General features: G+C 37.1%; 1 protein-coding gene across 1 annotated transcript in view; it reads left to right on the top strand.

Annotated features, from left to right (window-relative positions):
• LOC121858604 (centromere-associated protein E-like) overlaps positions 1 to 12,999 on the top strand; it is a 56,036-nt gene that overhangs the window by 28,990 nt on the left and 14,047 nt on the right. The window contains exons 15-18 of the mRNA XM_042355112.1: positions 847 to 6,539; positions 8,229 to 8,311; positions 9,852 to 9,997; positions 11,221 to 11,382. Of these exons, the coding sequence (XP_042211046.1) occupies positions 847 to 6,539; positions 8,229 to 8,311; positions 9,852 to 9,997; positions 11,221 to 11,382 (6,084 nt within the window). The remainder of the gene's footprint in view (positions 1 to 846; positions 6,540 to 8,228; positions 8,312 to 9,851; positions 9,998 to 11,220; positions 11,383 to 12,999) is intronic.

The raw sequence follows: 12,999 nt of genomic DNA, 5'->3' as shown, positions 1-12,999 counted from the left end.
CTAAAAAATTTATATCTAGTGCAAAATATGAGATGTTTATACCCAAATTAATTGCTATCTTGCAAGAATTCCAGCAATACATAATATATTCTGCAAGGTCAAGTCCGGGACATTTTATAATAAAAAAAACCTGAACTCCCTGTCTTTTATAATTCTTCAGTCCCTGGCCCCTCAACTGATAACTACACACCCGGCTGTCAATACCTCCTCCCAGCCAGCAGGGGAGGCAGATAGCGGTGGGTGATAACAGTTAATGGGATGCAGGTGATTTTAGGCTTAAAGTTTTTGTCTTATAAAATATATATATATATATATATATATATATATATATATATATATATATATATATATATATATATATATATATATATATATATATATATATATATATATATCAGAAATGACACACACACGTGATACCACCACCATTTCTTGCTGATGGGAATATGCTTTAAGACATGTTTGAAGTAAACAGTATTTTGTTTGGTTATTTTTGGATATTGTAGATAAAAATTCAGCAATGATTATAGTATGTATGAACATAGAAGGATTTTATTGTCCCCTAAGTTTGAGCACAGAATTTTGTAAGGTTCATTGATCCTGTTCCATCATATTTAATTGTGACTGAAACAGAATTGATATATGTGTGATTACATTTTGCTTCAGTTCTTTCCCTTCATTTTCTGCACTCATCTTACACCAGTTGTCTGTATCATATCCCTCATTTCTTTCTAATTTCTGGCCCCATTGATCCACCCCGCACATAAAAGGGAGAAAGAATACAGAGAACAGAATGATTACATGTTGCAACTTTACTTTACTAAGTATTTTTTAATTTTGTTGCAGATGGTTTCGCAAGTGGAAGAAGAGTTAAATCTATGGAGAGTACAAGAATCTTTCTGTGGAGAATATTTTGTTTACTCCAAGACACTTCAAAATTCTGTACACAGTCACTCTGACCAGATACACCAAGTGCAAACTGGCAATGTATACAAAGCTGGCTCTTCCACAAGTATGGAGCAGACAGTGCAAAATGCTGATGAAATTCAGACTGGCATTAAACCTGAATGTGAAATAAAGGAAGAGCATAGACCCTTGAAAGATATACTATGTCAGGATACTGCTGTTAAGAGAGACACTTCATTTACTTCTCAACAGTCTGCTGAACCGATGTCTCCTGCAAAAGAGCTACACCAGGCATCCAAGAATGAGACTCTCCAAAGGGCAAATGAATCTCTGTGTGTTACTCCACTGCAAATAAATACACCTCTGTCACTAGCAGATGAGCTACGTTGGGCAGAAATGAACTCGACACTCTCCAATGAAACTTTTGAAACATGTTTACTTAATCTTGTACCAGATTCCTCCAAGCAGGAAGTCCAACAGTTGAAAGAACAATTAGAGATCCTAAGCCATGAAAATCAGGCACTCCAGGATAAAGTTAGGCAGCTCCAGGCCAGTTTGCAACAGACAAAAGAAAATATGGTCATTGCTGGACAAGAGGAAAACCTAAGAGATCAGAGCAAAAATACAATGGAAAAATCTCAGAATTTGGTAAACCAATTGGAAAAAGAACTTGAATCATTGAAAACTGAGAAGTCTGCATTGGAATTAAAAATCAAGACACTTAAAGAAGAGAATGATACATCAATATTGGGCGAAGAAATGCATTGTCTACGGTGGCAAGTTAATACCCTGAAGGAGGAAAAGGTTGATTTAGAGGAGGAATTAAAGCTGACCCAAGAGGATCTTGAGCAAATGACTAAAGAAAAACAACTCCAATTTACTGCCAATAAGCTCTCCTCAGAGGCAGATCTGCCATCCACATCAGTATTGATCACTTGTTCAAAATGTTCAGTTAACATTGATGAAAATGACTTGCAGAATGCCACTAAGGTGGTGGAACAAGATAAGAAAGTGAAAATCTCTTTAGAGGATGATTTTAGCTTAAAGGAGGAGGTTAGCAAGATTCAGCAATATGATGAGGCTGAAACAAGAAGAGCTGAACCTTTTTATGAGAAGGAAGAAATAAAACAACTGCAAGAGGAAACCCAGGAATTGAGTGAGCTGATTTTATCTCTTAGAGAGGAAAAGGACAAATATATTCTGACTTTACAAGAGATGAAGGAGAGTCTTCAGAGTAAAACAGAAGAGTGGGAAGAAGCAAGAGAGATTGCTTTATCTCTAAAATCAAAAATGAAATTATTAGATTATATGACTAAAGAAATGGAAAATGCTAAAGTGATAGTTTCTTCCATCAAAGGAGTATTGGGTAAGGACCTAGGAGGTGTAGGGAGCCAAGGAGAAACAATTGATATTGCTGACACTGAGGTTAAAGGTATGAAAGAAGTAGTTTTAGCATTGAAAAACTTAAAGAATGTAATTGAAGACAAGACAGCAGAGTTAGAAAATGCTAACAGTATAATTGCATCATACAAAGCAAAAAAAAATCTGAAGGAAATGTCTGAATCAGATGAGTTGAGAGAAATGCAAAAGAAATTGGAAAATAAAACAGAAGAGCTTGAAATTCTTAAGGGCCAAAAGGAGAAGTTGCTACTTGATTTTGAAGACCAACTAGCAAATGTTGTTGCAGAAAAGGACAATGAATTGGAATTGATAATAACAAACTTCACTGAGAAGGAAGAAACTTTTGAAAACAAAGAAAAGGAGCTACAGGAGATGGTCTCACAGATAAAAGAAATAAGAAAGACTTTGGTTAATAAAGATTTGGAAGTGCAGAACTTGAATAAGGAAAATATAGATTTCAAAAACATAGTAAAGGATTTGGAATTAAATTTGTCCAAAAAAGTTGATGAGTTGTCTGTTATGGAAGGAAAGTATTCAATTCTGCAAAAGGAGTTTGAACATCAGGAAATAGATTATGACAACAAAATACAAGAAATGAAAAAGTCTGTGTCTGGTAATAAGGAACAAATAATCACTCAGGCACAAAATGTAAAACATTTGCAGAGGTCTCTAGAGGAGCAGAAGAATTTACTATCAAGTTCAGAAGAAGAAAAGGAACTGTTGAAAAATAATTATGAGAAACAGTTAAGCGATTCGGCTCATGTTTCAAGGATAACAAGCAGTACTACCTGGTATAAAGATTCAGAATGCAGGATTATAGACCAGAAGCTGGATGAATTAGAGCAACTGAAAGATGAATATGCCATTAAAGTCAAGGAATGCCACCAATTCAGAGACTCGGTTGATAATCTTAAGATAATGTTAGCTAAGAAAGAAGAAGAATTGAAAGTCATGTCTTCAGACCACAATGAAGAACTGTCAACCTTATCTGAAAATATAAATGAGAAAATTGAAGAAATTAACAATTTTGAAAATATTGTAAAACGCAAGAATGATGAGGCAGTTAACTTGAAGTTAGCTATTGAAGCCAAGGATCACAAAATAAAGAAACTTGAAAGCGATATGAAAGAAGTGAAGGAGATACTGGATGGCAAAGAGAAAGACCTTGAGGAGTCCTTGTCAAATAGAGATGGGCAGATGTCAACTAAACTGCAAGGGCTTCAGGGGGAAATAGACCACTTGACAAGGCTTCATGAAGAAGTGTGTGCAGACAGGAGAAATATGGTTGATGTCATCAAGAATCATGAAGAAGAACTAGGAAAATTAACCAGTGACTGTAATGCACTGAAATGTAAGCTGGAGAGCCTGGAGGAAGATTACCAACATGTCAGTGAGAACCTTAAAACAAAAGATGCTGAAATTTCCCAAAAAGAGGATTCAATATCCATGCTTGAATCAGAATATCAGAAACTGCAAGAAGATATTGATCATCTTAGATCCAAGGAAAAAGAATTGTTAGATCAGCATGACTCAAGTAATCAGGAGATAGAAAAATTACTTGGGGTTGTTGAAAAATATGAAATTGAAATGTCAGAAAAGGATGAGCAATTAAATAAGATGACAACTGAAGTCGAAAGTAAGATGGCCAAGATCTTTGAGGTAGAGGAATCTATTAAGTTGCTACAGGAGGCCAACAAGGAGATGGTACTTAAGTGTGATAGTATGGAAGATGTTAAGAAGAAGTATATATCCTTAGAAGAAGAACTGTATATGCTCAGGAAAGACTCCAATGAGCTTAAGAGCCTGCCAGATAGTGTGACTGCTCTTGAGGCTATTGAAGGTGACATCCATGCAAAGATCAGAGAACATGAAGAACTTGACAGAAAGGAATCACAAGAACAGGAACTCAATATCAAATTACTTAAGAGTGAAGAAGAATGCAAAACTGTTAAAAACGAACTGAGTAAAATTGAAATGCAGTTACAGGAGAAAATTGAATTTGTAAATAAGATAACTGTTGAACATAACACAGTAAAATTGGCATTAGAAAATGTTGAAGCAGATTTGAGGAATGCAAAGTTGTCTCTAGAATCTACAGAAGCAGAACTACGCGAGAAAATTTCATCTTTAGAATCAGAAAATATGAAGCTAGAAGAAGAACTTTCGGCCAGTAAAACTAATGAAAAAGAAATTAATGCACAAGTGGACGCCAGTACTCAGCAGATAGAGAAATTAGTAATGCTAGTTGAAAAATATGAGACTGAAATGTCAGAAAAGGATGAGGTAATACAGAGTCAGACAACAAAATATGAGAGTGAGGTTTTGGTGAAAGGGGGGCAAGTGCAGGGCTTAATAACTCAGCTAGAAAGCAAAACATCTATGTTGAGTGAACTGGAGGAAACACTAGAGTACCTTCTGAGAACAAATGAGGAGATGACCAAGAAATGTGAAGATCTGGAAGAGTTAAGGAAGAAGTGCATGTCATTGGAGGAAAAATTAATGAATGTCAAGAATGACTTCAATGAGCGGGAGTCCATAACGGATAAGCTGGCTGCTGCCGAGAATAAAATTGTGGCACTACAGGACGACGTGAATTCAAGGAGTAACAAATACAGTGAAGAAATTGCAAGGCTCGTGTCAGAAAGAGAAGAACTCAACACCAAATTTATACAGACGGAAAAGGAGCTCAAGAGTTCCAAAGAAACACTTGAAAAGTTTGAACAACGTTGGCAAAAAACCTCTGTTGCCTTAGCCGAAAAGCAAGAGAAGTGCAACCAGTTAAATGATGAAATGGATGATCTGGTAGATTATTATAAGAAAGAGAGAGTTCTCAAGGCTGAGGCATATGATGAATTATCCCAAAGGTATGTAAACATTGAAACAGAACTCTCAACCACAAAATTAAAGCTTGGGGATTTATTCCAAAGTGGTTTGGCATCTAACAGTCATTTTGACATTGATAATACACTTCAAAAAGAGAGTGAACTTCAAAGCACCCTTGAATCTCTGCAGAAAGAGTTACTTGCCAAACAAGAAGAATTGTCCAGCAAGGAGCAAGAGTGTACTGAATTAAATGCTGAGATGGATGACATGATGAAGTATTATAAGCAGCAAGGCCAAATTTATGCTGAACAGTGTGACTCATACAGAGAAAAACTAAAGAAAGCCCAAAATGAGCTCATGGAAAATAAGAAAAAAAAATTGGATCTTTCCCAAGGAGCAGAAGCACACATGGGTGATTCCAGTATTAAAACATGTAGTAACCAGCCCTTGAAAATTTTTGAAAATGATGATGGAAGTTTAATAAAAGAAAAAGATAACTGGAAAGAAGTAGTTGTCTTAAGAACTAAAAATACAGAACTTGAACAGAGACTTAATGAGTACAGAGAGAGAAATGATGATCTCAATCAGAGCCGAGCAACCTTACAAGAAGAACTAAAAATAAGCAGTGATACCGTCAATTCCCTCCTGGAGAGATTAGGTGACCAAGAGAAATATCGAATGGCTTATCAGAAGGAAGAGGAGGCTCTAGGAAAGAAAATAATGGAATATAAATGTAGAATTGAGGCATTCAAACAATCGGCTGGCAACCAAAAGGCAAGCTTGGAAAAAATTGATGAACTGATCCAAAATGTCAAGTATTTGGAGTGTGAACTAGAAACCAGCAAGAAGAATTTTGAGGACCTAGCAGAAGAAAATAATACATGGAAAATTGAATACACCAGACTGTTTGAGGTAAGTGAGGAACTTAAAGCACAAATTGCACAGGGGAAGATTTTACTTGAAGAACAGAAAAAGGAACATAAAGAGAAGCTCATGGAAATGACCACTGGAGTTAATACAACATTAAATTGCCCGTCTTCGGATACTTCTGGGCTGAATCTCACCGGCAAAGGAAGGAAATCGAGGATAGCTACTTTAGAATTAGAGAAGGGTAATCTTAAAGACGTGTGCGTAGAGCTTACTGAAAAAGTTGAAAGCCTTGAATCTACATTAGAATCTCTCAGGCAGTCTCAGGGTATTGTGTCATCCGTTGAGGAGTTCCAGCATGAACTTACGTGGATGAGAGAGAAGATGAAGGCTGCAGAAAAAGAACGTGACCTCACCAGCACAAAGTATGACAGTTGGGAGAGAGACTTTGAAGCACTACAAATGGAGGTGGAAAGTCTCCGAGATCAAGAGAATACACAAGATGCGGCTGCCAAGACTGGCCAACTGAAGGAACTTGAAAGGTATAGGTTACATGATGGTTGTTAATATCTATATCTAGTATTTGTTCCTTGGATTGAGTGTTTCATATAAAAAAAAAGTATTTATGTGGAGTTTTTCTTGCACTGTTAGTTTCTATAATGCCCATAACCTTACTGCCTTGATACTTTTCACACTTTTATTTTATTTATTTATTTTTTTCCAATTTCCTGAGTTGTGGTGTACTATTTATTATGTAAGTGTCTGGTGAACAATAATTGGATAAGGGAATAAGTATTGATGTACAGTATTCACAGGTTGAAACAAGGAAATATTGTATCTAATGGCAAGTAAACTTTTTTGACCATACATTCTTAAAGCATTTAGTTCCTTAAGGTTAGGTATAAAACTAAATCATAACTATTGGTATTGAAACATTTTTGTATTGTTAGCTATTCTTATATTATTCAGGAATTGATGGTAATCTTCCCTCTGAGAAAATAACCAACTTTGTATATACCAGGTGATTAAAGGTGAACTTTCTTATTTTACACTTTTAACCAACGTGATCATACGCACAAAAGTGGTGTTTTGATTTAGTGTAAACCAAACTTTGGCTTTGCAATCAGACACCAGTATGTTTTCCACATGTGCACCATTCATAGCACATTTTGAAACTTTTCGGGGGATAAGGAGGCCACTGCTGCTGTGATGTGCTCTTTCAGCTGATAATATCCTGCACCTTTCTGGAGTACACATTGAACTCTACATATTCCCCCAAAGGAAAAGTTGAGCAGGGTAAGGGGAGCCAATCTTAGTGTTCAGGAAATTGGTCCGCCCCTACCCAGCCAGTGATTTGGTACCCAGGTGACCTCCAAAATCTGCGAAATGTTAAAAAATGTGTTTGTTTTTAAGAGTAAATCAATGCAGAGATTATGTACTACCACATAACATAGTCACAGTCAAAAGTAATCATCCACTCCACCACCTAACTCCTGAGCCATGCTGGGTCCTTTCTGCATGGTACCAGTAAGTCACATGGGGTGGAGAGGGGGAATGGAGGGCCCTTTGTTGGGAGGATGGTATGATGTAAGTTGCTCATCAGAGAGGGAGGGGATTGAAGAAAGCAGGGAAGTTCATGAAAGAAGGAAAGGAAGGATGGATGTATTTTTTTTCACTATATTATCTTGGGTTTAGAATGCTTGAAAGAGTAATGTGTCATCCATTTCTTTATAATTTTTTTCAGGTTTTTCTTCATGTTTTAAACAACGTTAATTAGATGTTTATAAGAACATTGATATGAGGAGAAATATTTATTTTCAGTGTGAAAATCACATTTAGTTTTAATATTTACCAACACAGGTCATACAGAATCTCAACAGCCCACCTAGTGTCCTCCTCCCATCAACACCTCCCCCACCCTCTTGTGACCTGTCGTGTAGAAAGCCCTTAGCTCGTGGGTACAGTAATAGTAGGGGTGGTTGATTACCTTTGACCACATCTGTACATTGCTCTTGTTTTTTTGTGTTGTATCTTCCCCTAGAGAGAGTTTTAAGTGTTCAGAATATTTTTAAATTGGGAAGATCACTTTCAATCACCTAGCATGTCTTCATCACTCCATTAGCACCTCTTGGTATAATATTCTTTTACCTTCCTTAACTGTTATGTACAACTAGGAACAACTATTTGATTGCTTCACAATTACTGTAATTAACAAAATGTTTTATTGACAGGAAATATGGAGAACTACAAGAAGAAAATGCTCACTTGAGACAACGAGCTACAAAAACCAAGACAATAAGCACTTCAGTTGGTGGTGAGTAAGACATGAATTTCTGAAGTAGAGAGACACTGTTCTCATATTTGTAAATACAGTACTGTATGATGAAGGATGCACTAGAAGTGAAGGAGAGGAAGATCTAGGGAACTGTCATGTGGTTGAATGACCAGAGTGCATGAGGTTGATTAATACAGTATTTGGGAATACAGGTAAACCTTGATAAATGAAGGGGTTAGGTTCCTGAAAAAACATTGCGAGGTAAATTATTATAAATAGAGAGCATTATAACATGGGGTTCAATGGGATACATTCCCAGCCAGTCCCTAAGCACACATGTGTCACTAACAAAACAATTTCTACAATACTACCATCAGTACAAAACAATTAAGCAACACTCACCACATCTTGAAGGATAAGTCTGGTCATCATCACATGTCCCCTTCAAGGCTAAGGGGACTCTTGTAGGTGGAGTGGAGACGTCACTCTGACTCCCACACAGACTCAGGGAGTCTCGTGCTGCTTAACAATGTTAAGCTTCACCTCAGAGACACAGTTGTCTCGGGAGCCTTGGTCTTCCCAAACATTTTCAAAGTTACACCGCTCACTTCACAGTCACAAAAACAGAGCGAACGATGATAACATAAACAATGATAGTGGCCGACATTGCTCACATTTTCAAAACACCAGTCACTAAAACATAAAATATCACATCACAGTCAACATAATAGAGTTCAGTCTAAATGTTAGTGCTGTCCTCTCACTGTATAAGAAAAAACAAAACACCGATGATAAGTACAATATACAATGCTGGCCCATAATTGTGGAGCCATGCGATCGCGGGTTTACGATTGACAAAGAACCAAACACGGCTGTAGCGTGCAGGTTGGGCGTGTGGGTAGGCTAACAAGTGAAGGTTGAGATGCATCATGCATAGGATGAAATATTGTTTCCTTTTAAAATGTCATTGACTTGACGTAAAAAAAAATATAATTTACTTTGCTGGAATCCTTGCGAGATAGCAATTAATTTGAGTATGTATATGCAACCCATAGTTTACAATAGGGACGACAAAAATCCAAACAATGGATGCTGATGGCTATTAGATGGATAACGTTAAAGCGAATATTTTGGTCTCGTATAGCGAGATGGTCTTAGTTTATGACTATCGTTAAAGCGAAATATTGCTGAACGGGATATTGTATATCGAGGTTTACCTGTATACAGTACTTGATACTAGGGTGTTAGTGAGACAGAAGGAACTGAGTGTTTTCATGTATCTGAGAATGAATGTGTCAGTAATAGGAATAATTTGGGAAGGAGGGTAATAGGTGCATTAAGAAATATAGGGAGAGCTGTGTGAGAAGAGTAGGTAAGTAGCACTGTATAAGTGTAAAGCATGGACTGTGGGTACAAGAGGAAGTAGCAAGGTAGAAATAGCAAATATTGTATGCTTGATAAAGTGTTTGGGGTGAGTAGGACATAGAAAATTTAGCTGAAAGGCGTATTAGACAAAGGCTGATGAGAGTTTTCAAAGGTTGTGTGGAAATATTGGTAATTTTTTTCTGTTGTTTTAAAGGTGATGAGGCATTAAATATGGAAGAACGACTAGCTGCCACAGAACGTGAAAATAATGAGTTGAGGTTCAGATTACGTGCCCTCAATGCTCCTGCTGAAAAGGAAGTGCAGAGACTAAAGGAAGAGCTCATCTTGGCTAATCAAAAGGTTAGTGTCATCATCATCATCATCATCATCATCTCTCTCTCTCTCTCTCTCTCTCTCTCTCTCTCTCTCTCAAGTGCTTTCGTGTAATTCACATCTTCAGGGGTGAGTACAGACTGAGGAGAAATACTTGACAAGGCTAATATATACAGAAGAGGAGTCAGATCAAGTCCCTAGGGGACAGCAGGTGTCCACAATGTTCAGGTCATAAGGCAGTGACCCTTACTACAGTTATCTTCTTAATAAAAAATTGACCGTGCCATCTCTAAGCACAGCAGCTGTCCGTAGTCAGGTCATAGGGTAAGATGACCCAACCTTCTCACCTGGTTACAAATCTTCTTAATCACAAAATTATCCAGTTTGTACATACCATTACTCAAATTCATGTTGACAGATTCGGGTAATCAAAGCTAGACGTCGCATTCTGGATTGAACAAAAAGCCCTTTTTTTTTTCTCTCTCTTTTTTTTTCCTTTTCTAAACAGTTTTTGTGTTATGGTCCAGAATGCGACGTCGCCATCCCACCCCTCAAGAGTTGACATTTGTTTACTGCTCGCTCTAGGGCAAGAGATAACGGTAGCAATGCGTGTGATGGAGGGTGCGGGAGGGGGTTTTGAGAATTGAATTAAATGCCAGGTAGCGACGTGTCCTCCTAATATTACATATTTAAGTAATTATTAGATGTTTTAATTGCCTGTATGTTGGCCTGTCGAGTTAATGCAAGGCATTTACATACCTAGGTATAAAGCTAGACGTCGCATTCTGGACTATATAAAAAACTTTTTTTTAGAAAAATACGGCTTTTCACACTGCTCGTCTAAACTATGGTAATACCTCCTGTATATTTTTGTATTTATTTTTTTCTGATTTTAGTTTTGTACATAGGTCTCTCATCATTTTTATCGGTTTTGAATTATAAAGCTTTTTTTTTTGCGGAAGGTAAATTTTGGTATAGTTACATTTTTATTGTATATCACCTGTATTTTTTAACTTTTTGTTTTCTAGGCTCTGATGATGGAAAATGATTTTCCAAAACGTTAGTGATTACAGAAACCCAACTTAGTCAAGATGTTTGTGTTTTGCCCTGGTTCTCCTCTTTCTTTTACCACACATCCATAATTTGAACTTATTTTCAGTTCCTTAGATATTAGTGCTACATACATCAACTAATACTGCCTCTTTGTTTCATCCAACTATCACTTTAAATTATAAACTTAAATTTTTCAGATAACTCACATGAAAAAGGAGCTTCGGCGTATACAAAATATAAAGTGTATGGATTCCACAATCTGTGAGATGAAGGCCTCACTTAACAAGAAAGGCTGTGATGGAGCACAGAGTAATGTTGACTCTAAGTTCAACTATGCAAGTGGAAGTGGTGTTATATTGGTGAGTAGTTGTTACCATTTTATGAATGATATTCCTTGGTTTTATATGAGATATAAAAAGTTTAATATACTGTACCTGTACTTTGATATTAGGCATAAAGTTGCTAGGGAAATATTTCAAGAATGTATTAGACACTAAACATTGTTTACAAAGAAGCACCTGCCATAATTTACTAACCAAGTGTACTGGTTGAAAAGTCTGGAACCCATGACACTGGTGGCTGTAACTAATTCTCATTTAGTTTATACCTTCCATCTTATACAAATATCTAAAATTAGACATTTGGATAAGACAGCTGCCACTCAGATCTTCGGCAATGAGTCGTACTGCCACTGTGCCACATTAGTATGTACGCTTCGCTACACTTATATGGCACATTTAGGAACACACATTTCTTAAATCATCTCTCAGTTTCAGTTACTTATTCAGGCCAAGTGGCTGCCTATCTGAAGCTCCTGTCAAGAGCTGTGTAACTTCCCAGATGTTTAGTGATGTTAAAGAATTGCTGTAGTCATACAATCTTGGCATTAGTACTGTATTTGTGAAAAATTTTGCTTTTGTTAATTTCTTATTGCAAGAGTTTAAGGTTTCCCAGATTTTTGGTATTTAGGCTTGACCAATATGACTCAGCATTGAAACAAAAGGGGCCTGATTTCACTGTGTATAACTCAGCCCATCATATGATAGCCCTTTTCATGCCAGATTATGGATATCTTGCCTAAGGTTTTATAATGGGATACCCTGGTTTAATCTGAAATGGGTTTTCAGGAAGTTCCATTCTGGATGTTGGGTATCCTACTTTGGGAATTCACATGTTACTATAGCAATAACACTCATTGTCTTTAGCCTTGAATAGTAACTGCAAAGGTCTTATTTTAAATACTGTACTTGGATACATAGGAGATTTATGAACTTAATGTGGATAAGTTCCAAACCACTCTCAAAAGTTATTGAATTTTGAACTGTAGACTCGGTAGGTGGTACAGTCTCACCCAAAAGTTGGTTAACTCTCCCAGCCAGCTATTGCTGCACTGCCTGCTTGCTTCAGATGTATGAACTTGAGTCTGTTACTTCAAACCTTTAGATTCATTCGTATTGGTTTCATGTTCTGGTTGGTACTGAGACAGTTTCAAACATCTGAAGCAGGCAATGCAACAATAGCTGGCTGGGAGAGTTAACCAACTTTTGGGTGAGACTGTACAATCCATGTTTGGTGGTAAAGTGCACAGGAATAATAATGCTCTACACTAAAACTTTAAAAACAGTTTGCTACATAAAAAAAAATAATTAGCATTAGTGACATGTAATTAGCAAATACAGGTAACCGTCATTTAGTGATAATTTGGTTTATTGATTTAGAATTTTTATCACCCTTGGTTAATTAATGATCTGCAATTATTCGGTTTAGCGATCTTCAACTCCCTGGGAAAAATTCAGGTGGGAAGTAAAAAAAAATGGGGATTCTGTGCTTCAAGTGGGCATCTCCACTGGGCGGGTGCTGTGGGTGTATATGGGCAGCCGTGATGAGAACATGACGAGCAGTAGCGTAAAGGTAGGGGTGGGTGAGTGGGAGGACGGTAGAGGAGGATTGGCGGTGTAGTGGCGAGGCACAGGTGG

This window comes from Homarus americanus, unplaced genomic scaffold (genome assembly GCF_018991925.1).
Source record: "Homarus americanus isolate GMGI-L3 unplaced genomic scaffold, GMGI_Hamer_2.0 scaffold74, whole genome shotgun sequence".
NCBI lineage: Eukaryota > Metazoa > Arthropoda > Malacostraca > Decapoda > Nephropidae > Homarus > Homarus americanus.
Note: the sequence above shows the minus strand (reverse complement) of the source record. Positions and strands in the feature narration are given on the sequence as shown.